Below are 22,564 nucleotides of genomic sequence, written 5' to 3' on the forward strand. Positions count from 1 at the left end.
CCTAAGGTCTGAACCATTCAGATTCAGAAATCCATTAAGTGCAAATAAATAAGGCCTTACACACTCCTTAAGAAAAATACTAACTCCTAGGCCAAAAAAAAGTAATTTGACTAAACTATCCCTAATTAAATAGGTATTGGGATTTGATCACTTAACATTTAAAAGGGCAAATCTAAAAAAATAAGGTTAATTTTTATTTTATTTGGTAAGTGGACATTCTTTTTTAACCAAAAAATAAAGGCTAAGTGCATACTCTTTTTTAATCAAAGGGAGTACCATTTTTCACTTTGAAAATAAAAATCACTTTTGTCAAATATTCACAATTTTCACGACCAAACGGGCCCTTAAGTTTTGTCTATCCTGATCCTTATTTTTTTTTTCTTTTGAAATTATTATTATTGGATTTTTTTCTTCTTTGTGTGTAACAACCGAAGGGGATTTTCAGTATTTTTACCCTTTTAAACACGTCAAATTCAGAGTTTTTCTTAAGTACATAGGCTAAACGCATCTTCATTCTTTATTTGTCATACACCATAGTAGCTACGATAACCCCGTTCCCGCTCGCATCAAATTTGAAGTTGAGGATTTCGTTATTAATGTAGTTAGTGCGAAGCTAAATTCCGTTTTAGCTTTAGCAAGCCTATGATTGCCTAAACAGACTAGTCTTTGCTTATCCAACATTCCGAACTGGTCTCAATAGTGACAATTTAATGCATGGGACAATAGAGAGAGAAGAAAAGAAGTAGTTCCGAAAAGAAACTCCACCTATATTGCCCTTTCTACAGTATCATTATGCTCTTCATTAACAGTTGGAACCTCAATTCAAGATTTATACAAATTGACGCTGAGTTTCAGTTACTTTAAGCTCATCATGAACAAAAACAATACCAAACATCCTAAACATCTTTGAGAAAATAGAAACAAGGCATAATACATAAACATGCCCTCAAACTTGGCCTCAAATGGTAAGTATGCCCTCCAACTTTGAGTGTGCACAAGTAGTCACCTCAACTTATATAAAGTTGAACAAGTAAATACAAATGATGATGTGGCACGGATGTGACACATACATTCTGGAGGCGCCACGTCATTGCCACATCAGTGCCATGTCAGCATTCGTGTTTACTTGTTCAACTTTATACAAGTTGAGGTGCTTACTTGTGCACATCCAAAGTTGAAGGGCATACTTGCTAGCTGAGATCAAATTTAAGGGCCTATTTATGTATTATCCAACCGTATACTTCATAAATCCAAGGAAGAAATCGATTTTTGACCCTTTACAAATGTTTTTTAGTTTTATGACCTTTTTATAAGAGATCTTCATTTTTTACACATAAAAGATCTGAAAAAGACATTTTCTTTTATTGAAATTGTAAGAGGCCAAAAAATCTTGTTTCCTCTAAATCCAACACCAAATAGATATCGAGAATTACTAGGACTCAGTCAATGACCAAATATGTGAAGCAGAATTCCTAGTGAGTGTAGATGCTAACACAATCGTATGGTGAGTGGATTTTAAACTATATCCGTTGTCTGCATTAATAATTATCACACAACGATATTTGTAGATTGTGGTAGCAAATAGATGAATTGAACCGGATTTGAGAGAATTAGAAACTAGTTTAATTAAAATGGGTCAAAATACAACTCGCCCTTATTTAATGTAGGTTGAGTATGTTAGAAGTGGGCCTGAACCGATACAACTTAAACCACCTTGAGTTTGTTATACTTCATTAAGGCCCATTGTATATACCCGGGCCCAACTTAATTATTTGACGTATATAAAGACTAGTAGGTTGTACATTGAACACTTTTGCCATTTTTCATTCTGCTATGAATAAGAAAGACTACATTTTATTTCGTTTTCTCTCTCTTTAGAAAGTTCTCATGAACTAGGGTTTTCTCAAAGTCGATTTCTATCTCTTCCACTTCTATATAAGTTTACATGGTATCAGAGCAATAGATCCTGATAGATCTGGTTGTTATCTTTCGACCAGTATTAACCTCAAAGTTTTGCGATTTGATTAGGGTTTCAAAATTGGTTTTTCTTCGATTTTTTTGGTCGATTTTCGAGTTCGAAGGAAATTTGAGCTGATTTTCTGGTAGATCTTTTGATTCTCGTTGGTGGAAGTTGTATATTTGATGTTCGAAGTTGAATTTCTGGTAGATTTGTTGTTCTCGTTGATGCGTTGATTAACCTCCAAGTTTTTCTGGTGAATTTGTTGTTCAAAGTTTGTCAATTGACGGTTTTTTTTTTTTTTTTTTGGTTTTCGAAGTTCTTCTGGTGAGTTTCTGTGTTTGTTGACATTGAAATTGGTCGAACAAGGCTTTTACTTCTTTAAGTTATGAAAGAAGGCTGGTAATATCTCTCTTCTCGAACTAATCCTAGGGTTTCAATATTGTTACTTGTTGCAATGAATTCTGCTGCTGCAAACACTTCGTAAAGCTCTACACAAATATCTCACACTCACCCACTTTACCTCCATCTGTCTGACTACCCTGGAATGGTCCTTGTTACTACACCTTTCAATGGGACCGGTTATGGTAGTTGGCGGAGAGGAATGCTTATTTCTCTCTCTGTAAAACGAAAATTAGGGTTCATAAATGGAAAAGTAGACAAACCTACTAATACTGACCCTCTATATGATAAATGGGTAATGTGCAATGATATGGTTATCGCGTGGATTCCTAATAGTCTCGATAAAGAGATTGTAGACACTGTAATGCATACATAAACTGCAGAAGATACATGGAAGGAAGTTGAGAAACGGTATGGTTAAGCTAGTGGGGCTAAAGTGTTCCAAATTAGGAAGGACATCTCGTCCATTTCTCAGGGTTCTTCCTCTATAGCCTCATATTTCAATAGAATTAAGAAATTGTGGGATGAGTTAACTATATCTGTTGTTTATCCACCTTGTATATGTGACTGTAAAGATGAATGGGTAAAATTGGAAGGGGATCAAAGGTTGCATCAGTTTTTAGCTGGACTAAATGACTCTTATGCTGGAATTAGAAGGAATATCCTAATGATCAAACCCCTTCCTGATTTAGATAGTGTGTATTCTATGTTGATTCATGATGAGCAACAATCTGAACTTCAAGCTGCTCTTCCTCCCTTTGCCTCTGAATCCACTTCCTTCTTTACTACTGGGGGAACTAAGCCTTTTTCTCATAAGGTTAACTTTGAACCTAGGAAATTTAACAATGAACCTAGAAATTTTAACAGTAACAACAACTATCCTCAAGCTGATCCTAGAAAGTTTAACAATTACCCTTCACCTCAAGGTCTTTTTTGTAAGTATTGTAAGAGACCTGGACATGTCATTGAAAAGTGTCACAGGCTACATGGTTATCCTCCCAATTTCCAATTTTCCAAAGGGAAGAAGACTGTTGCTTGTGTTCAAGGTATGGAAATGTCCTTTCCTCAGGGTGATTCTTCTGGTTCAGTCCCTAATGCTACTTCTCCTCAGTCCTATGGTCTGGATTCTAGTTTACATTGTTTTAGGTAGGAACAGCATGACCACATATTACACCTGTTGCATCAAACTAAGTTGCAAGATGCTGGTTTATGTGCTTCTGCCAACTTTGCAGGTTTAACTACTGTGACTACTCTTTCTGCTTACAATACTTGTTGCCTCTTTGCTTGTCATTTCTCTCAGTTGTTTGACAATCCTTGCATTTTAGACTCAGGAGCAACAAATCACATGACACCTTATAGGAATCTCTTAATCAATGTTAAACCTTTACCTACACCTTATTTAGTGTCTCTCCCTATTGGATATAAAGTGAAAGTGACTTGCACTGGTTCTTTGCCTTTGTACTCTGATCTTATTCTTCATCATATCTTATTAGTCCCTAGTTTTCAGTATAACCTCATTTCTTTGCACAAACTTCTGCTTAAATTCAATTGCATTGCTTATTTTAGTGCAACTTCATGTGTTTTACAGGGCCATTCTCTGAAGAGGCTACTGGAAGTTGGTAAACTTTCCAATGGACTCTATGTGCTTCAGGTGAATGGTTCTCCTTTATCACCCAAGTCCAAGGTTTCTTCACTTCCACCAACATCAGTTGCCCCTGCTGTTTCTACATGCTCTACTCAAAGCTCTTTACTTGTTGATGCTATTATTTCCACTATATCTGCCCCTACTGTTTCTAGTGACTGTGAATATGCCTCCATCTACTAGTTCTCCTATTAGTTCTGCATTTCCAAACTGTAATGACTATGTTTCAAGTTTTCATTCTTCTGTTGATTCTTCCAACTCCACTGTATCCAGTGTTAATACCAATCTTAATAAAATGTGTGATAGTCCTACTAATGTGTCTGGTTTTCCTACTTCTGGTACTGCCAATACTACTTCTTTACATCCTAATTTAGATTCATGCAAACCCAATGACGATGCTCTTAGTCCTGATTTAATCTGGCACCAAAGGCTTGGGCATATGCCCTTTTCTAAAATGAGTCCCAATCTGATGTCAAATCCCTCCTACCCACTAAGCAAACCTTTCATTGTTCCATTTGCTCAATGGCTAGACAACAGAGACTACCATTCCCTGAGAGTACCATTCACTCCACCAAGCCTTTTCAGTTGGTTCACCTTGATCTATGGGGGCCCTACCATACACAAACCTACAATGGACACAAGTATTTTTTTGAAAATTGTTGATGATTATTATAGATGTACTTGGACTCATCTCCTATCCACCAAATCTAATGCCTTTACCTTAATCAAGGCTTTCTTCTTCTACATTAAGAATCAGTTTCATGTGTCTATACAAGTTGTACGGTCTAATAATGCATTTGAGTTGGTTCTAGTGCTAAAGCTATTAAATTTTTCTCCTATCATGGAATTTTCCATCAAACTTCCTACCCTCACACTCCCCAACAGAATGGGGTAGTGGAGAGGAAACACAAACATTTACTTGAGACCTCTAGAGCACTTTTGTTTCAATCTAAACTCCCAGTCAAATATTGGGGTGAATGTGTTTTGCATGCTACTTTCCTGATAAACAGATTTCCTTCACCCTTATTACACCATAAAACACCTTTTGAATTACTCCATGGGTCTGTTCCTTCCTACAAACACCTTAAAACATTTGGCTGTTTATGTTATGCCTCTGTTCCTTTGCCTCAAAGAGACAAATTCAAACCCAGATCCTATCCATCTATTTTCCTTGGTTATTGCATTGGTAAGAAAGGATATATGTAAACACCTAATTTTTTATCGAACATAAGTTTTTACACCCTGTTTAGCTTTTAAATATTTCTTTTAAGTCTAGATTAGATATTTTGATTTTTATGTCAATTTTAGTTAGTTTTATTTTAAAAATTGAAAACTTTAAAAATAGTCACATTTCAGAATAAATCTTGTTTTCATTTTTATCTTTAAGAGAAAAGAAATTTGCAAAAAAAAAAATGTTTTCTTCTAATTTAAGTTTGGATAAATAAGATAGTGATTTTAGTATTTTACTTAGTTACGTTTTATTTATTTATTTATTTTTGGACTAGCTATTTAACTAGTCTATATTTTTATTACTCTAAAAGTGATTAGTTAGCATTTTTATCTTTTAAAGAAAGTATCCAAAAAAGGAAAGACAAATGCTAACCTAAATTAAAAAAAAAAAAAACCTATCCAGCAACCTAAACAACAATACCCACTTCCTCACGTCATTAAACCCCAACCTTAAATTACCCAAAGCAAACCTAAATCCCCCATGCACGTCCCAGCACTCCCACGTTTTACTTTTCTGTTTTACCCCAACCAAACTCAATCCTAATCCCTATCCCTTAAACCCCTCAACTATAATTATCCCTTAAACCCCTCAACCATAATTTTTTCCCGTCTCCCACTCCAACTCAAACTCTTCCACACACACACATTACCCTATATAAACACCCTACGTACACAATGCAAACACAACAGAGAGTAGAGAAAAAACACATCAAAAGCAGTAGAAAAAAAAACACGGTAAGCAAAGAGAGAAAAATACACAGTAAAAAATACATTGAGAGCAAAGAGAGAGAAAAAATACCAATTTCGAAAAGGTTTGGTTTGAATGCTAAGTTGGAGTTCGAGGTTTCTTCTCACGGTTTTGCGTTTGTGGACCAGAAAGTTAGCACTGTTAACTTTGAAAATCGTTAGAGTATAGTCGTTTTCTTGTTGCGAATTAATCTACGCAAAGGTAACAATCCATCTTCCTTGTATGATTAAATATCATGATTATATGAGACCTTATTTCAATATTATGAGGTTTGCAAATTTCATATGTGTCTAACTGTTCTTCTTTGATGTAAAATGTGAAGTATATTCAGATTTTTGTATTGTTAAATATGGTACAAAATCGGTATAGCATATGTGACTATTTCTTGCGTGTTAAATGGTTGGTTGAAATCCATGCTTAGTTAAAATAGAGAGGAATAAGTTTATAATGAAACTAACATCGATTCAACTAAGTTAGACCTAGTATATAGTATTTTGACTCACTGTTGGTTAATGTGTTCGGGTTTATAGGTCTTTTTTATTGAAATATCTTTTCATGTGTTAGCATAATATAATTTTATTGGTTTAATATATTTTCTTAATTTATAGTTGTTTAAGGAAACAGTTACTTAGATTAAATAGTTAGTCTTTTATTAAGCAAATAGAATTATACTATCATGATATGGCAAGACCCAAAAATATATAAAAACGTGTTGTGGGGTTGGATTTGAAAAGAAAGGAACAATAGATAGTATCATGAATATAGCTTAGATTAATTTTTCTTTTAGAATGTGGACTGATCTTTCTTAGATATCTAGGACGTGCATGACTACTGTTTGAATGGATATTTACTTCATGTGTGTAGGAGGAATAGATTTGCAAGCTTAATTTCTTGGTATTTAATATTAGAGAGTGGAAGCTTTGTAGCGTTTTTCCAATACCAAGTTTGAGATATTTAAATTTGGGGCGGGAAGAGGACAAAGGAGACATTATAAGAAATATATCCATCATATATACTTGATTTTATTTTAAAGAAGAAATGGACAAAGAGTTTACTGATGCCCCAAGACAAAGCTATTTTATAAATAATAAATTAAAGATGCTCATGTCGGCTGCACTTTAGCACTAGATGGTTTTACAAGTTGAATCAATTAATCACAATATTTCAACTATTTAATGGATTTTATTTTACTTAATTAGTGGAGAAATACTTTTAGCTACAAATTTTCTGTGTATCGAGATTGAGGTAGCAACTACGCGTCTTAGTCAAGACTAGTAACAGGTAAACAATATTAAGCAAATCATAGGCATAGCTAATAAATACATTTTATCCAAGAATTGATTTTAGCCAGATATAAGTCGATAAAGTGACCGTGCTAGAACCACGGGACTTGGGGAATGCCTAATACCTTCTCCCTGGTCAACAGAATTCCTTACTCGATCTTTTGTTTTCGCAGATAAAAAATAAAGAGTCGTTTCCTTTTGATTAGGGATTCAATAAGGTGACTTGGAACACCAAAATTCAATTCCAAGTGGCGACTCTGTAACAAATAAAAATAATCCCTTTTCAAAACGTCACTTTAAGTGGAAAAATCCTTTTAAATCTAAACATATTTATTTATGAAAAAAAAGGGGTGTGACAATATAAACTTCTTTCTCTTTCTTCACATAAGATAATTGTTTCTAGGGATGTTATATTTCATGAGTCCATATTTCCTTATGCTTCTTGTCCTTCTGTCCCTCTGTTCCCTTCTCCTCCTCTTCCACCAGATCTTGATGTCTTAGTCTCTCCTACTGTACCTCCTCATCCCCCTGTTCCTAGAAGATCATCTAGGTCTGTTAATACTCCTAGTTATTTACAAGACTACATTTGCTCCTCTGTTTTTAATCCTGAGGGTTGTCCTTTCTCTGCTGAGATTGCCATGCTTGAACCCCAATATTATCATTAGGCTGCCTCTCATCCTGCATGGCAAGATGCTATGTTAAAAGAATTTCAAGCCTTAGAGGCTAATCAAACCTGGGATATTGTTCCTCTGCCCCCTGGTAAGACGGCCATACCTTCCAAGTGGGTTTATAAAATCAAACAGAGGTCAGATGGCTCGATAGAAAGGTATAAGTCCAGGTTGATCATTAGAGGGGATAGTCAACAAGAGGGGGTCAATTATAATGAAACATTTTCCCCGGTTGTTAAAATGACCACTATCAAGTGTCTTCTTGTTGTTGCTGTTAAGAAACACTGAAAAGCTTTTCATCTTGATGTTAATAGTGCCTTCCTCCATGGGGATCTCTTGGAGGAAGTGTATATGAAAATTCCCCAAGGCTTAGAAGTTCCTCCTTCAAATTCTGGTACTGTTCCTCTGGTTTGCAAGCTGAGAAAATCTCTATATGGGTTAAAACAGGCTTCTAGACAATGGTATGCTAAGTTGTCTGAAGCTCTTCAGTCCAAAGGTTTTCTTCCAAGCATGAATGATTACTCCTTATTTACCAAGGTTTTCGGTATTTCTATCACTATTGTGGCTGTGTATGTGGATGATATACTGCTTGTTGGTGATGATTGTGCTGAAATTAGCTCTCTCAAGTAGTTTCTTGATGACAATTTCAAAATTAAAGACTTGGGGGAAGCCCACTACTTCCTTGGTTTAGAAATTGTAAAGCAGCCCACTGGTATACTTGTCTCTCAACATAAGTTTACTTCAGATCTTCTAGCTGAATTCCACTACTTTACAGTGACTTTAGTGGTCAGTCCTTTAGAACTATATGGGAAGTTGTCTGCTGAATCTGGTGACCCTTGTCCTGATCCTAGTTTGTATAGGAAATTAGTGGGGAAACTCAACTTTCTCCAACACACCAGACCTGACATCTTTTTTGCTGTTCAACACCTCAGTCAATTCCTTCATTACCCTCGTTTGCCACATTTGGAAGTTGGTCTCCATGTGCTTTGATACTTAGCTGGTTCTCCTTGTTTGGGTATCCTGCTGAATGACAGTCTTGATTTCTCTTTAAGTGGATATTGTGATTCTGATTGGGCTGGGTGTGTTCAAACTCGCAGATCTATTACTGGATTTTATATACTTTTGGGGGGATCTCCTGTATCATGGAAGGCTAAGAAATAGCCTACAATTGCGCTCTCTTCAGCCGAAGTTGAATACAGGGCACTGCGCAAAATTGGCGCTGAAATATCTTGGCTGGTTCGATTATTTGATGATTTTGGTGTTTCTGGCTTGTCTCCTGTCCAGGTGTTTTGCGACAACCAAGCAGCCTTGCACATTGCTCGGAATCCTGTGTTCCACGAGTGTACGAAGCATATTGAAATTGATTGTTACTTTGTCCGCAAAAAATTAAATGACGGATTGATATCTCTACAGTATGTTCGTTCCTACATCTCTACAACTGGCTGATGTTCTCACAAAGTCACTGACAGGCACACAACACAGAAATTTGATGTCCAAGCTGGGATTGGCATCCAGCTTGAAGGGGGCTGTTAGAAATGGGCCTGAACGGATACAACTTAAACCACCTTGAGCCTGTTATACTTCATTAAGGCCCATTGCATATACCCGGGCCCAACTTAATTATTTGATGTATATAATGACTAGTAGGTTGTACATTGAACATTTTTGCCATTTTTCATTCTGATATGAATAAGAAAGACTACATTTTATTTCGTTTTCTCTCTCTCTAGAAAGTTCTCATGAACTAGGGTTTTCTCAAAGTCAATTTCTATCTCTTCCGCTTCTATATAAGTTTACAGAGTATGGGTTGGGTGCATGACTAAAAGACGAGTTGAAAGTGAGTTTACCCATCTTAACCCATATTTTAGTACTTTAAATTAAACTTCTTAAATAATAGAGAATTTGGCGTTGTATGACAAGGTGACTCACTAAATAGCATAAAATAACTCAAGTCTATATAATTGGCATTTGATAGCCCGTACCTATGTTTCAGGCTACAAAATTGTATCTCATAACCGGATTTTTTTTCCCTTTAAAATAGCTTTAAATTTTCAAATTATCTCTCTTTTTAAAACTTTATCCAATTACTTTCCCCAAATCTCTCAAATCTACTCCTAAATCTTTGTATCATTAATATATCAAATACCCTCTCACTCTACTTTTTCTGTTATTTTCTTCAAAAACCCAAATTTTACAATAAAGATATTGTTAAGAAATTCTATGTAGCAGCAATGAAGAATGTTATGCAGGTAGATAAAGGATAGGTAAAGAAGACAAAATTAATGGTGTCTTTGGCAGCTTTAATGATAGCTTTAGATATTCTCAAAGTCGTGTCTCTATCCTCTATTTTTCCTCCTTTTTTCTTTCTATCTTCTTTTTTTCTAATCAAAACCGATATTCTGATGAAATATATCCCATATTTTTCGTTCAAATCAGTGTACAAAGTATTTTAAAAATAGGCATATATTGTCAGTATGTATAGCTGATATGTATGCATATTATTAATATACATACTGACCTATTTTATAGTCAGAATAACATGTATACATATTAAAATATACCAGTATGTGTAACATATATTTGAGATGCTTATGCTAGTGTACATACAATTTATATCATTATATATATGACATATTTCAAAAAAATATGGGATACAAATATTTTGATATAATTTTAATTGTTTAATTAGAGAGATTTAAGGAGATGGAATGAAAGAGAGGGAAAACAAAGAGATGGAATGAAAGAGGACAAAATGGAGAGATTTAAGGGATGACTACAATTCTATTAAAAACAGTGTCAATTCTATCTAGGGGTACATGTCATATTGACACCTACATAGAACCCTAAGCTCTTATTGGTAGATTGTTTGGCTAATTATTAAGTTTAGCCAGTGAAATCCAAGAAAATGACATTGTATAGTCATCTTCAATTGTAATCGACGATTTAATAGGAAGGTCAATATTCTCTTCCTTATTTTAGCTTCATAATAATATGTATCCGCTTAGAAAATTTCAACTAAACACCTAAATCCGCTTAGAAAATTTCAACTAAACACCTAAAATGGAGTGTTCTTTTTCTGAGTAAAACTCGATGACGAGGCTACAATTCATCAATTTAAGAACGCATTCAAATTTCTTTTTCTTATCGCTTTTTCTATTTTGTTATTGAATCGAATTTGTGTGAGTGAATATAGTTCGCAAAATCTACAGCCAAGAAAATGAAAGCAAATCTCACAGGCTAAGTATCTTCGATATGATGCCATAGTAAATCTCATAGACAAACTTCTTAATAAGAAGGGTGCGCGACTTTCTAGGACAGAGGCACAAATAGCAAAGAAATATTATAAGACTACAGACTGACATATGTAAATAACTGAGGGTGTAAATTGATAATTGAAAATTGTAAGCCGATAAATTGAAAGCTAGTCTATAAGCTGAACTGCAAATTGAATAATTGTCATGGAACTTAATGTTGAAGTAATTTGAGTGCAAATGATTTTTTGTAAAAAAAAAAAATGTTTTTCATGTTGTGGCTCTGTGTATGTGAATCTAGCAACACGCACGGGGGTTGTCGGCTTATCCCTCTCATGCAAGGGGAGATATTACCACTTCACTCTTCTGAGTCTGGATGCGATCACATGAGTAGTTGAATCTGAACTAAGCATAAATGTGACAATGCAATGGATATGACATGTAATGATTCATGATTTGTGCAAACATGATTGCTCTTAAAATTGAGACGATTTAATCATAACGTCATAAAAAATTAATGATGCATGTACAACTCCTACATTCTTACTTAAGACTGAATTGATTAAGGATATGGTAGACTAAGAGTTAAATCACAAGAATGATATCCAAAGCATTTAATCGAATATTTGGGTTACATAAGTTAGAATCTCTTTCTAGAACATAAGTAAGCCTTAACTTTCCTTGAGCCATGTTCTATTCAACTTCTCATGTTCTTCAAGTGATTCCAACACTCAGTTTATGATTCACCAATGTTCGGGGTCCATAACAATCAATACGTATCTAAAGGTTTAAATTTTAACATGTAACTCAAATAAGTTTCATTCATGGGGCTAGGGTTTGGATAATTCATAGTTGAGATAGTTCACTAATTTGTATTATATATTCCTTCTACTCAATCATTACTCGTAGGAAGAGAAAGAATCAATTTTGCCTCGTCGAAGAAACTCTCGATTCGTCTCTCCTTGAGTTCTTGAGGATTAGATGGAAAATTTGTAATTTTTGTGTTAATCCTTGTATATTCTCGTGTTAAAAAAATTCAACTCACCTAAGAAAGTTTGGATTCTTATCGTGGATGAAAAGGAATATCCTTAGGTTTTCTCCTTTAAGCTCTAAAAAATATAAAGAAATAAAGTAAAACCTTTTTTCTTGACCCAACGTATACTTTATATTCTAGAATTTTCTAGGCTCCGGAGACTCCCTATGCGTTGCACATGCATTGCACCACGCAACTTGGTATTTCCCCCAGATGTTGTGCTACGCACAACCATAACACCTAACCAAACTGAGATTTTCTTCAGGTGTTGTGTGATGCACAACCATAGCACCGCATTGAAATTATTTTGTCTCAGTCTATGCTATAGTTGTTTATTTGATCTGTTTTGAGTATTTTTAAAGCCACCTTATCGCTTATCTTAAGCCCAATACTATACCATTGAATACGTGTCTTCGTATTCTTTGTACCTACATTTTTTAAGGCACAAAAATAAAAAATAAAAGTTTGTAATGAAACTCCCTTAGAAATGACACTCCAAAAGATTTTATTTTCTAGTATTAACTTGATTTTTGTATCGCAAATATAAACTAAAATAAGCATTTTCTCATTCAACTTAGGACACTCAACTCGATGAAATATGATTTCAAACAACTCCGCTTTATCACGTTTATATATGTGCGCACGCACATCAAGGACCGCCTTCCGAGGGTAATTAATTATTTTTTTAAAATATTCTAATATTTAACATAATGGTAACAAAGTGATTGACTTCATATTTGAATTATCTTTACAAGATTGATGCAAGTAAGTTTCAGTATTTCCACATGTATCAACATCATTAACAGTCATAAGTGTGAACATAATTAGGTAGGACACTAAGTTATATACCAAATATTTTTAAATTTTATGACAACAAAATTATGTTGTACATTAAGGTATTCTGTTATCATAATATAATCTAGCTTACAAAATATGTAGTATTATATGGATGATTATATTGATCTCTTATATCCTAATTAATCATGATTAATTTAGTCAAATACTGAAAAAGATGTCATAATGAGCATTTGATAATAGATTACTTGCCTAAATTGAATATGAAAGGTAAGTAATGAAACATCCCAGTTTACCAAATAATTCCTCTTTTGGTTTGTCATATTCTTTTGAAATTACAAATTGAGCAAGTACATTAACTATCTTTTAGAAATGGTGACACCAACTCAATTCTAAGAGTTTGAAATCAATGAATCCAAATTAATTTGACACCTATATTGTCTTGGAATGCAAATTAATTCCAAATTAATTTGAAATGCAGGATAAGACTGCGTACTATAGATCCTTGTGGTTTGATTCTTCCCCGAATTCCGCGCATAGCGGGAACTTAGTGCACCGGACTGCCTTTTTTTTGTCCTGGAATTTATTTTTCCTTTAAAATATGAACTTTTTTTCTGTTGCATTGGCATAGGCATCTTCATCAGAGTTCAAAGTATAATATTTTTTGAGACTTTTATGCAATTAGTCCGCTGGTCAAGCTTATAATCAAATAAATCATATTTTTAGTCTTTATCTGAATTAGCCCATATGAAAATTAAATATCATGTTTTGTGGATGTCAAGCGCCTTAGACTCTCCACTAATTTTCTAAAACATGTTGCATCAACAAAATCACGAGTACCATCTTTAGTTAGCTTCAATTGTTCCTCCACATTGACCATAATTGATTTGGCCTTATTTATGGTAAATCCCTTATGCTTTTTATGCTTTTATTGAGCCGGGGGTCTTTCGGAAACAGCCGTCCTACCTTGGTAGGAGTCAGGTCTGCGTACACTCTACCCTCCCCAGACCCTACGATGTGGGATTTCACTGGGTTGTTGTTGTTGTTGTTATGGTAAATCCCTTGAATATTTTGCCTAACATGTTCTTCATTCTGCTTATATTCTTTAATGGAGTAACTAGTATTGCCTTAACATTCACTTCTCCAGTTGCATTATGCTTGGTTTTGTATACCTAGTCGGCTTTTTCATAGGTGGTAAAACAGTATTGTTAATGAACAATTTGTCCTGCTTCTAGAAAAACACAATCTTAGACATTGGCTCGAAATTAACCGCATCATTAATATTCAAAATCAAGCGTTGTAATAGTTCTTAATCCCTAACTGTTTCTTCCCACCTTTGAATGGACCATCGAAGAGTTTCTCTTGATGAACCTCTTGCTTCGTTCATCACTAGGTTCACTTTGGCCTTCAATTATTTTTCTTGTGAAACAATAAAGATATTTCTATTCCTTTCTCAACAACTCCACCTTGTATTGGCCAATCAAGCCTGTTACATGTATCAAGACTTAAAACACCAACCTTTTTTGCAAGGGCACCAGTTACAGCCAAATTATCTTTTTATCCAATCCAGAAATTATTAACAAACCAATTTGTATATTATTTGACTTCTTTTTTGCATTTAAAGAAACTTATACCAAAGAAACATTACTTTTATCTCCGCTTCTTTTCTCCTCTATTTCTGAATTTTATTCTTCTTGATTTATTTTCGCTCGATTTGATGTCTTTTTTTTGTTTGATCATACTTTACTTGCAATGTCTCCTACACTATCTCATCTCTCTGTCAATTCAAGAACACTTAGTATGTCATCAATTCACTTTCTAAACCATCAAGTCTCAAGTTGTTAAGATCCTTAATAGCCCCAAGAACCAGCTTCTTATGCTGAAACTTTATACTCAAAGACTGCAATATGTTTTCAACACTTTAACTTCTTCAAGGACTTTTCAATTAGTCTTAACTCCATTGGAAATTTTTGTATTTCTTTAGAAAACTTTTTGATCGACTCTGTTGGTTTCATATGAACCAACTCATATTTTCGTCTAAGTTCTCCTTCTTTATGTCTGCAGAGCTGATCACTTCAATTGGACTTTTATCCAGTGGTATGCCTTGCCTTTCCAAAGCCTATTTTCTTCAATTATGTAGTTGTTTCAGCTGTCAATGTTGTGCCTTTTGGGGGTTCCACGAATACTTCATCAATAATGGATCATAATCCGACATCATTAAAAAAAAATCTTTCATCTGTTGATATCAAATTTCAAAATTATTTTGCCATCAAACACAAAGATGGAACCACCATTTTTAATATGTGAAGCATCCAAATAACTATATGATTTTGACAAACCAAAGTTAATTATAAATAAACTAGAAAATGTCAATTCTAACAATTTTAGATTACTAACCTTTATTATTTAAAAGGATTTTACTTAAGAGAAGAGCAATGTGGCTCCAAGTAACTATTCTATGCTTCAATTCCTCACTGTTTACCGACTATATATATATAGTACTAATAAATCTTATGGGCACGAGATGCTTTTTTTTTTTCCGGTTGGTGGAACAGCAAAATGGAGCTGTCCAAAGGGCCCTCCCTCGTTTATCTTACCTAGACCACATCTTGTCCTAATTCACACATCACAAGATCACCGACACATGCTAGGTTAGATATAAACGTGACTAATTTAGAAGATCATGGAGATAATATTCTTTATTGCTTAATTATTTGCCATTGATTGCGAGGATTAATAAATTAGCCTATTTTTTCTTGAAATTAAGATGTTATTGTATAGCTATTTGCTATTGCCTTCGAGTAGGATGGAATAATGCACCCTTGTTTGAAGCCTTGGAGACCTAGAAATAAAGAATAAAAGAACTAGAAATAATATTATCATTACATGATTAGTCCAAACAAATAAGGAAAATCATTAGGGGAAATTTTATTTCTCTATACACAACAAAAATTACACATTTCCCAGTCTCATACCTTTCACAACATAACCACAATTCAGCAGAAAAGTTTACATCGCTCAAATTTTCAGTACACTGACTTTAACACTTGAAGAAGAGGAAAACTGGAAACCAACCAAATAAAGATAAACACATTTTAAAGAAAGTGAATACATAAACTTACTTTTTCCTAGTGCTAACAAACATATCCTCACATCACTATTTCAGGTTTCAATATGCTAGATTTGATCTCCTTGTGAGGCAAAACTACACCTCCATTGCTGTAAATTTCATCACAAACATGGACATCTTCTCCGAGAATGGTCATGTTCTCGACACGAGCCCATTGTCCAACAGTAGAGTGCCAGCCAATGATGCTACTTGAGATGCATGCATGTTTCTTGATGCGGACTCCTCGCATCACAGTGCAACGGGAGAGTCTAACTCCAGACTCAATCACACAACCAGAACCAATTGCAACATCTGGTCCTATCAAACAACCCTCTCCAATCTTAGCAGACTCATCCACTATGACATTTCCGACAATCTGTGATCCGGAAGCCAATTTAGGTGAAGAATTCTTCTTTAAAGACTCCAGATAGAGTCTGAGGCCCGTAATGTAATCTCTTGGCTGGCCAATGTCCATCCAAAATCCAGGAAGGACCATAGCATACAGTTTCTTCTCTGCTGCAATTTGAGGGAAAACCTCTTTCTCGATTGATGTTGGCCGTAACTGAATTCTGTCTAGGACAGAAGGGTTCAGCAGGTAAAAACCGGCATTGATCTTGTTGCCAACAAATAACTTTGGCTTCTCCACAAATCTCTCTACTTGCCCTGTGGATTCCTCCATGACGACAACACCATATTTAGATGGCTCATCCACCTACATCAACCAGTGATTTTTTACCTTTGGTATTCAACATTGCCTCAGAGATCTTGAGATATCCAAATTGAAGTTTAGTTCCAACAGAATTATAGCAAGGAAGTTACCTTGGTCACCATCAAGGAAGCCTCACCTCCATGGGATTTGTGGAATTCAATCATCTCCTTAAAAGGATATTCACTGATAACATCACTGTTAAGAACAAAAAATGGTTCACCAGAGTCATCTATCAGCTTGTCTCTAGCCAAAGCAAGGGGACCTGCAGTGCCAAGTGGTTCAGTTTCTTGAGAACAGGTGATCTTGATTCCAAGGTTTGCCTCGAAATCTTTCAAGAAGTTCAGCATCACCTGTACCAAAAGACGCTTGTGTTGTGTTAATTTACAAGTATCTAGCTGTACTAGAATCTCCAATAGGTGCAAATTTTGTAATGGGTAAGAAATTGACCTCAGGTTGGTAGTTAATAGCCAGTACAACTTCTGTTACTCCAACAGCCTTGAGAGCCTCAATCTGAAGACAAAAGCTTTGCTTAAGGTGAATGTTTAACCACAAAATATTCTAGAAGTACAAAGAAATAAACAGCACATGTTGATACGCTTTGCTTGTTTTCTATTTCACTTCTACATTTTTGAATGATCATACGGCAGATGTGGGGGGAGCCTCAATACAAGAAATTCTGAAAATAATACACATTTGAGGATTTTCTAGTAATGACAGGATATATAGAATGAGATGCTTAATTACAAAAAGATAACACTGCAATTTGAAACTGTTGATGATATCCGCAACAATAAGACAATGTCAAATTCTCTTATGTGATAGCAAGTGCAAACCAGAATAACAAGTTGGAAGTAATCACATTCAAACCAACCAATTACATTTCACAAAAAAACATGATTAGTAAGGAAATAAAATAGGTATATTTGGTAGAGTAGGATTAAGGCATCATGAATATCAATTAAACTAGGCTGAACAAGGCTATTCTCATAAAGTACCTGATGCAAAATCATCGGTTTGTTGGCGAATTCAACAAGTGGCTTTGGGACGCTGAGTGTCAATGGCCTGAGCCGAGTACCGAACCCTCCAACAAGGATAAGTGCCTTCATCTTGATATATCAAAGTTCCTGCTTACCATAAAGCAGAATTTTCAGCAGTGTCAAATCATAAGATCCTATAAAGATGGACATTCTGCTCACAATATCTATCCAAGCTAAATCATACATGTTTGCATAACTATGGATCAGAAGAGAAAAAACTACAAATATTTGGAAGGAAGAGTGTACGCAGACCTTTACCCCTACCTCATAGAGATGGAGAGGCAGCTTCAAATAGACCATCCGCTTAAGTAAAGCATTTCAGGGCAGTTTGAAAAAAGGAATACAGAAATGAAAGCAGTAACAACAACTAAATAATGCAAAATACACAAAAATGCTTATTCCCAAGAAAGCTACATAGGCTTTTGTCCATCTATATTGGTTGGTCATTATCAGATCCAACGGATCACATTATAGAATTAGTAAACTTCAAAGTTACCATACAATTCTACACAAAGATTATGATCTTCATTTGTTAATGCCAGAAATTTGCCATTAATAATGCTACCAAAGAGGCCATCACTTCAAATTGACATAATTGAGCATGAAAAAACCAAAACATTAGCCAAATTGGGACCACATTATCAAAATTATCCAAACTTCAGACAAACCCAAAAAAGAAACACACACACACACACAGATGACTTGTTGAATTGTAGAAAAGAAAGATGAAAATCAAGATCCAGAAGAAAACTCACCTTGTTAATTGCAGATCAAGAAAGTTGAAGGACTGAATTGCAAAAAAGTGGACTCAAATTAGAAGAGAGTCACAAATTTTGACAGACCCAAACAAAACTAATGAATGGGAGTGTCTTTAGGGAGTTTGTGTGGTGTTCAGAAGATAGTTGTTGGGAGTAGAAAAGGCGATTAATAATGGATGGATATATATACACACAAAGTCATAGCTATGTAAATGGATATGTGACTAACAAGTAATAATGACTTTTTCGTTTTTTAGCCGGATATCAAACTACTATTACATTCTTCTACTGCTTCAAGAAATCGGTTGCCATCCGATTTAGTTTCTTCTGATGGCGTAAGATTTATTTTTCTAATAACTTAACATAGGGAATTTTCACAAAAATATACAACCCAGCATAATAATATATTACAACTACATAGCTATATTTTTAGTTTATATTGCATAACCAACTTATTTTTTCACAACAGTGCTTATACAAATATTATATTTTACGATAAACAACGTGTTCATCTTATATAAAAGTGTATAAAAAGTGTTTAAGGAAAATTTGGGCTAAACGGGGTAATTAAGAAAAAATTAGGCTAAAGCGAGTAAATATTTTTCCCAATAAACATAAAGCATAATTTTCCCTAATAAAATATGTGTTAGTATCTGAGTTGGCATTATAGAGAATGGTGATTGGTTTCTTCCTAGTTATAGGGGTTAATCATGAGGTTGACGTGTACTCCGCCTTGTTGGCCAAACAGGATTTTAAAGTCCATAGGAATAGGAATATGATTATAGATTTTAAGTCCAGTCACACTTTCCTTTTTTTCATCTTTTTAAGAATTTCAGTGTTCGCATACACTCCCTTCGTTCATTTTACTTGTCCAGAATGAATTTTACTCCCTCTGTTCATTTTATTTGTCCACAATCAATTTGACACGTTCTCTAAAAAAAAATCAATTTGACACGTTCTCTAAAAAAAAAAAGAATTTACATTAATATTCACATTAACTGAAATATAGTCTTTATTCTTGGAAATTATTTTGGAAAATAAATAACTAATGTTTAGGATAAAATATAATTTTTTTTCTTGATATGCTAAAGTGGCAAGTAAAAGTAAATAGATGGAGTATTATTTACAAATATTAGTTTAATGACAATATTTCTAAGTATCCAAATTCAGTATTTTAAATATTTGTGAAATATTAAAAAAATTATTTAGAAAGTTTTTCAACTTAAATAATGATTTTCACTTACAAATCTCTAATTTATTTTTAGGTGAAAACACAATTTCAATTTTCAAATTCAGCTTAAATACGTCTTTCCTTAACATTAACCAAATATTGTCTACTCACTTAGTAGGCGTTTGACCATGCGTTTTCAAATCATGGTTTGAAACCATGACTCAAAACCAGCGTTTAGACATGCGTTTTCGCTCACGGTTTCAAATCCCAAATCATCCAAAAAAGCATGATTTGGGGTTTGAAACCATGATTTCGACTTTTTTAAATATAAAATTTAACCCATAAGTTTATATTTTGTAAAAAAAACCAATAAGTTGGTAGATATTTTTAACAATTACCCCCATCAATCATTTACCAATCTCATTAACTTCCACCAACCTTTAATTTATGTGGGAGGATTATATTAAAGAGTAGTTACATTACTATTCATGTTAAATTTTCATTTTTATTGAACTAAAGTTTGATTAATTGATGTTGTATTTTTTAGAAAGGCCTTCTAGTAGGGTACTAATTTTGTTATGAACTATGACTTGCTCATTTGGTAAGATTGTATAAGAATTGAGAATGTTTTGATAGTTTTCACAATTTGTGAGGTTTTTATGCCTATAAGAGAAAATACAACTTAAAATATCTAGATTACATGTCCAAACATGATTTCAAACCATGTCCAAACGGGCCTTACTAATAAATGTCTCCTTTCCTTAATCATACAGTAGATGTTGTATGTTCATCAGATTACTTTGACTTTCTATTTTCTTTCTTCTTTACCTTTCTATTTAGAATAATCTTTAAGAAAAGGAAAAAATGTTGAACTAAATCATCGGGAAAGTGTTGTTTTTTTTGGTTAAAGGTGAGTGTTTTTTAATGTCACAATCTGTGTCTATGACTTGTTAAGTTGACTTTACGTAATGTGATATTTAATTACTTAGAGTGAAAAAATAATTATGCAAAAAACTCTAGTACTACTGTTAGAACATTCATTGTTATTGCACTATATTACTGTACAAATGTAATTATGTAAAATAGAATAATTATATATGAATGCAAGTAATAAAGTTAAATAAAAAGGCAATTTCATAAATGGTCACATAATTATGATTTTTCCCCGAAAGTCGCGTAACTATGCTTTCTAACAAAAAATCACAAAATTTTCATCTATTAACACAAAAATCACAATTACTAGAAAACTCTATATTCTGATGATTGATAATTTTTCACTCTACAATTTATCTTTTTTTTTTTTTTAAATCTTATAATTACATATCCAATTAAAAGAGGACCGACCCGACCAAGCCCAATGGGTGGATTATCACTCATGAAAAGGATAAAGATCTGGGTCGGATCAGGATAGTCTTGTTTTAATAGGATTTGTATTTATTAGATTTAAACTAAAAAAGAGTCAAAATGTAAAATAAAAAATTATTACTCATCGGGAGGTTGGATTTTCAGACAATTGCGACTTTTGTGTTAGTAAGGTGAAAGTTTTGTGTTTTTTCTGTTCGAAAACATAATTATGTAATTTTAACAACAAAGAGGAAACCAAAATTATATACTCTCTACGGTCCATTTTACTTGTTTTTTTTTTTTTTTGCACGCTCTTTAAAAAAACATTAACTAAAAGAGCAGTATGACTAAATTATTCTTATTTATTTTTTATTTCAATTTAATACTATTGTCTTTCACCACATTAATCTTTCTTCACATTTATTGAGTAAGGATAAAGGTGTAAACTAGTGGTTAATTATATCTTGATTTTCTAAAATGATAATTATTTTGAACTATCTATTTTTAGTGCGGACGACAAGTAAAATGGACCGGAGGGGAAAACCATTTATGAAATTTACCCTTCCATAAACATTTTGAACTTTACAAATGTCTGCATCAAAGGATGATGGTACCAAAATGGTCCTTGAAGAAGTATTAACATGGAGAGGAGCCTTTCTGGCTCTTCCCGATGAGAAAATGACTTGTGAATTTGGAACCTAGAGAATGAGAAAGTTGAAAACTAACTCTTGGTTCTCATGTACATTGAATATTTGGAAAACATTTGGAAGAAATAAGAATTGAATCTTTGAACGAAATAAGAATTGACAAAGATTTGGCAACATGTACATTGAATCTTTGGAAATCATCATGTAGATTGAATCTTATGTGCTCATTTCTCTGTTCGCGTTTACTTATTCACTTTATATATCAATTAAGAAAACATAATTTTCATATTTTAAGATTAACATTAATTACTCATTCCTCAAATCATTTTTTAAACTCAAGACTATACACCAATTAATATGGATATTATAGCATACATTTCATCTATTACGTATTTCTTAAAGAGAGTGTAAAGTCTATTGTGGACAAGTAAAAGTGAACGGAGGAGTAATATGTTTTCCAATTGCCATTAAAGCCTAATTAGACTACTAGTTCTTATTTTAAGGTCAAAGATAGAATTCCCATGGAAAATTGAAAATCTGCTACTATTCCAATAAGAACCATACTCTGCTCTTGGATGTATGAAAATATTTTGAAATTCGAGGTCTTGCACCTTGAAGCAAATCTCATCCATAGACCATAAGTAAAACAGTTTGAACTAATAAGGGTACCCAAAGATAGCTATGCGTGACTAGTATAATTAGATTACATTCTTCTATTTTTTTAGAAACTTCATAAATCTCTAACTTGCATTCTGATTGATTTACTGGTAAACAAAAGAG

The 22,564-nt window shown here is 33.7% G+C and overlaps 2 protein-coding genes across 3 annotated transcripts; one reads left to right on the top strand and one right to left on the bottom strand.

Annotated features, from left to right (window-relative positions):
• Positions 1-1,794: 1,794 nt before the first annotated feature.
• On the top strand, positions 1,795-9,642 carry LOC132637756 (uncharacterized). Of its 2 annotated transcripts, XM_060354803.1 has the most exons (3): positions 1,795-3,591; positions 3,948-4,010; positions 9,028-9,642. In XM_060354803.1, the coding sequence occupies exons 1-3, from the start codon at positions 3,076-3,078 to the stop codon at positions 9,082-9,084; spliced, it is 636 nt and encodes a 211-aa protein (XP_060210786.1). In that variant the 5' UTR covers positions 1,795-3,075; the 3' UTR covers positions 9,085-9,642. The 2 variants fall into 2 exon arrangements, with proteins under 2 accessions (XP_060210786.1, XP_060210783.1); XM_060354800.1 differs by having other exon boundaries at positions 3,948-9,642.
• Positions 9,643-15,913: 6,271 nt separating this feature from the next.
• Positions 15,914-18,936, bottom strand: LOC132637766 (mannose-1-phosphate guanylyltransferase 1-like). Its single transcript, XM_060354806.1, has 5 exons — positions 18,620-18,936; positions 17,823-17,951; positions 17,275-17,337; positions 16,938-17,177; positions 15,914-16,830 (listed from the first exon to the last, which is right to left on the bottom strand). Exons 2-5 carry the CDS (start codon positions 17,931-17,933, stop codon positions 16,159-16,161), a joined length of 1,086 nt encoding a protein of 361 aa, XP_060210789.1. The 5' UTR covers positions 17,934-17,951; positions 18,620-18,936; the 3' UTR covers positions 15,914-16,158.
• Positions 18,937-22,564: the final 3,628 nt, after the last annotated feature.

This window comes from Lycium barbarum, chromosome 1 (assembly GCF_019175385.1).
Source record: "Lycium barbarum isolate Lr01 chromosome 1, ASM1917538v2, whole genome shotgun sequence".
In the NCBI taxonomy this organism is placed as follows: domain Eukaryota; kingdom Viridiplantae; phylum Streptophyta; class Magnoliopsida; order Solanales; family Solanaceae; genus Lycium; species Lycium barbarum.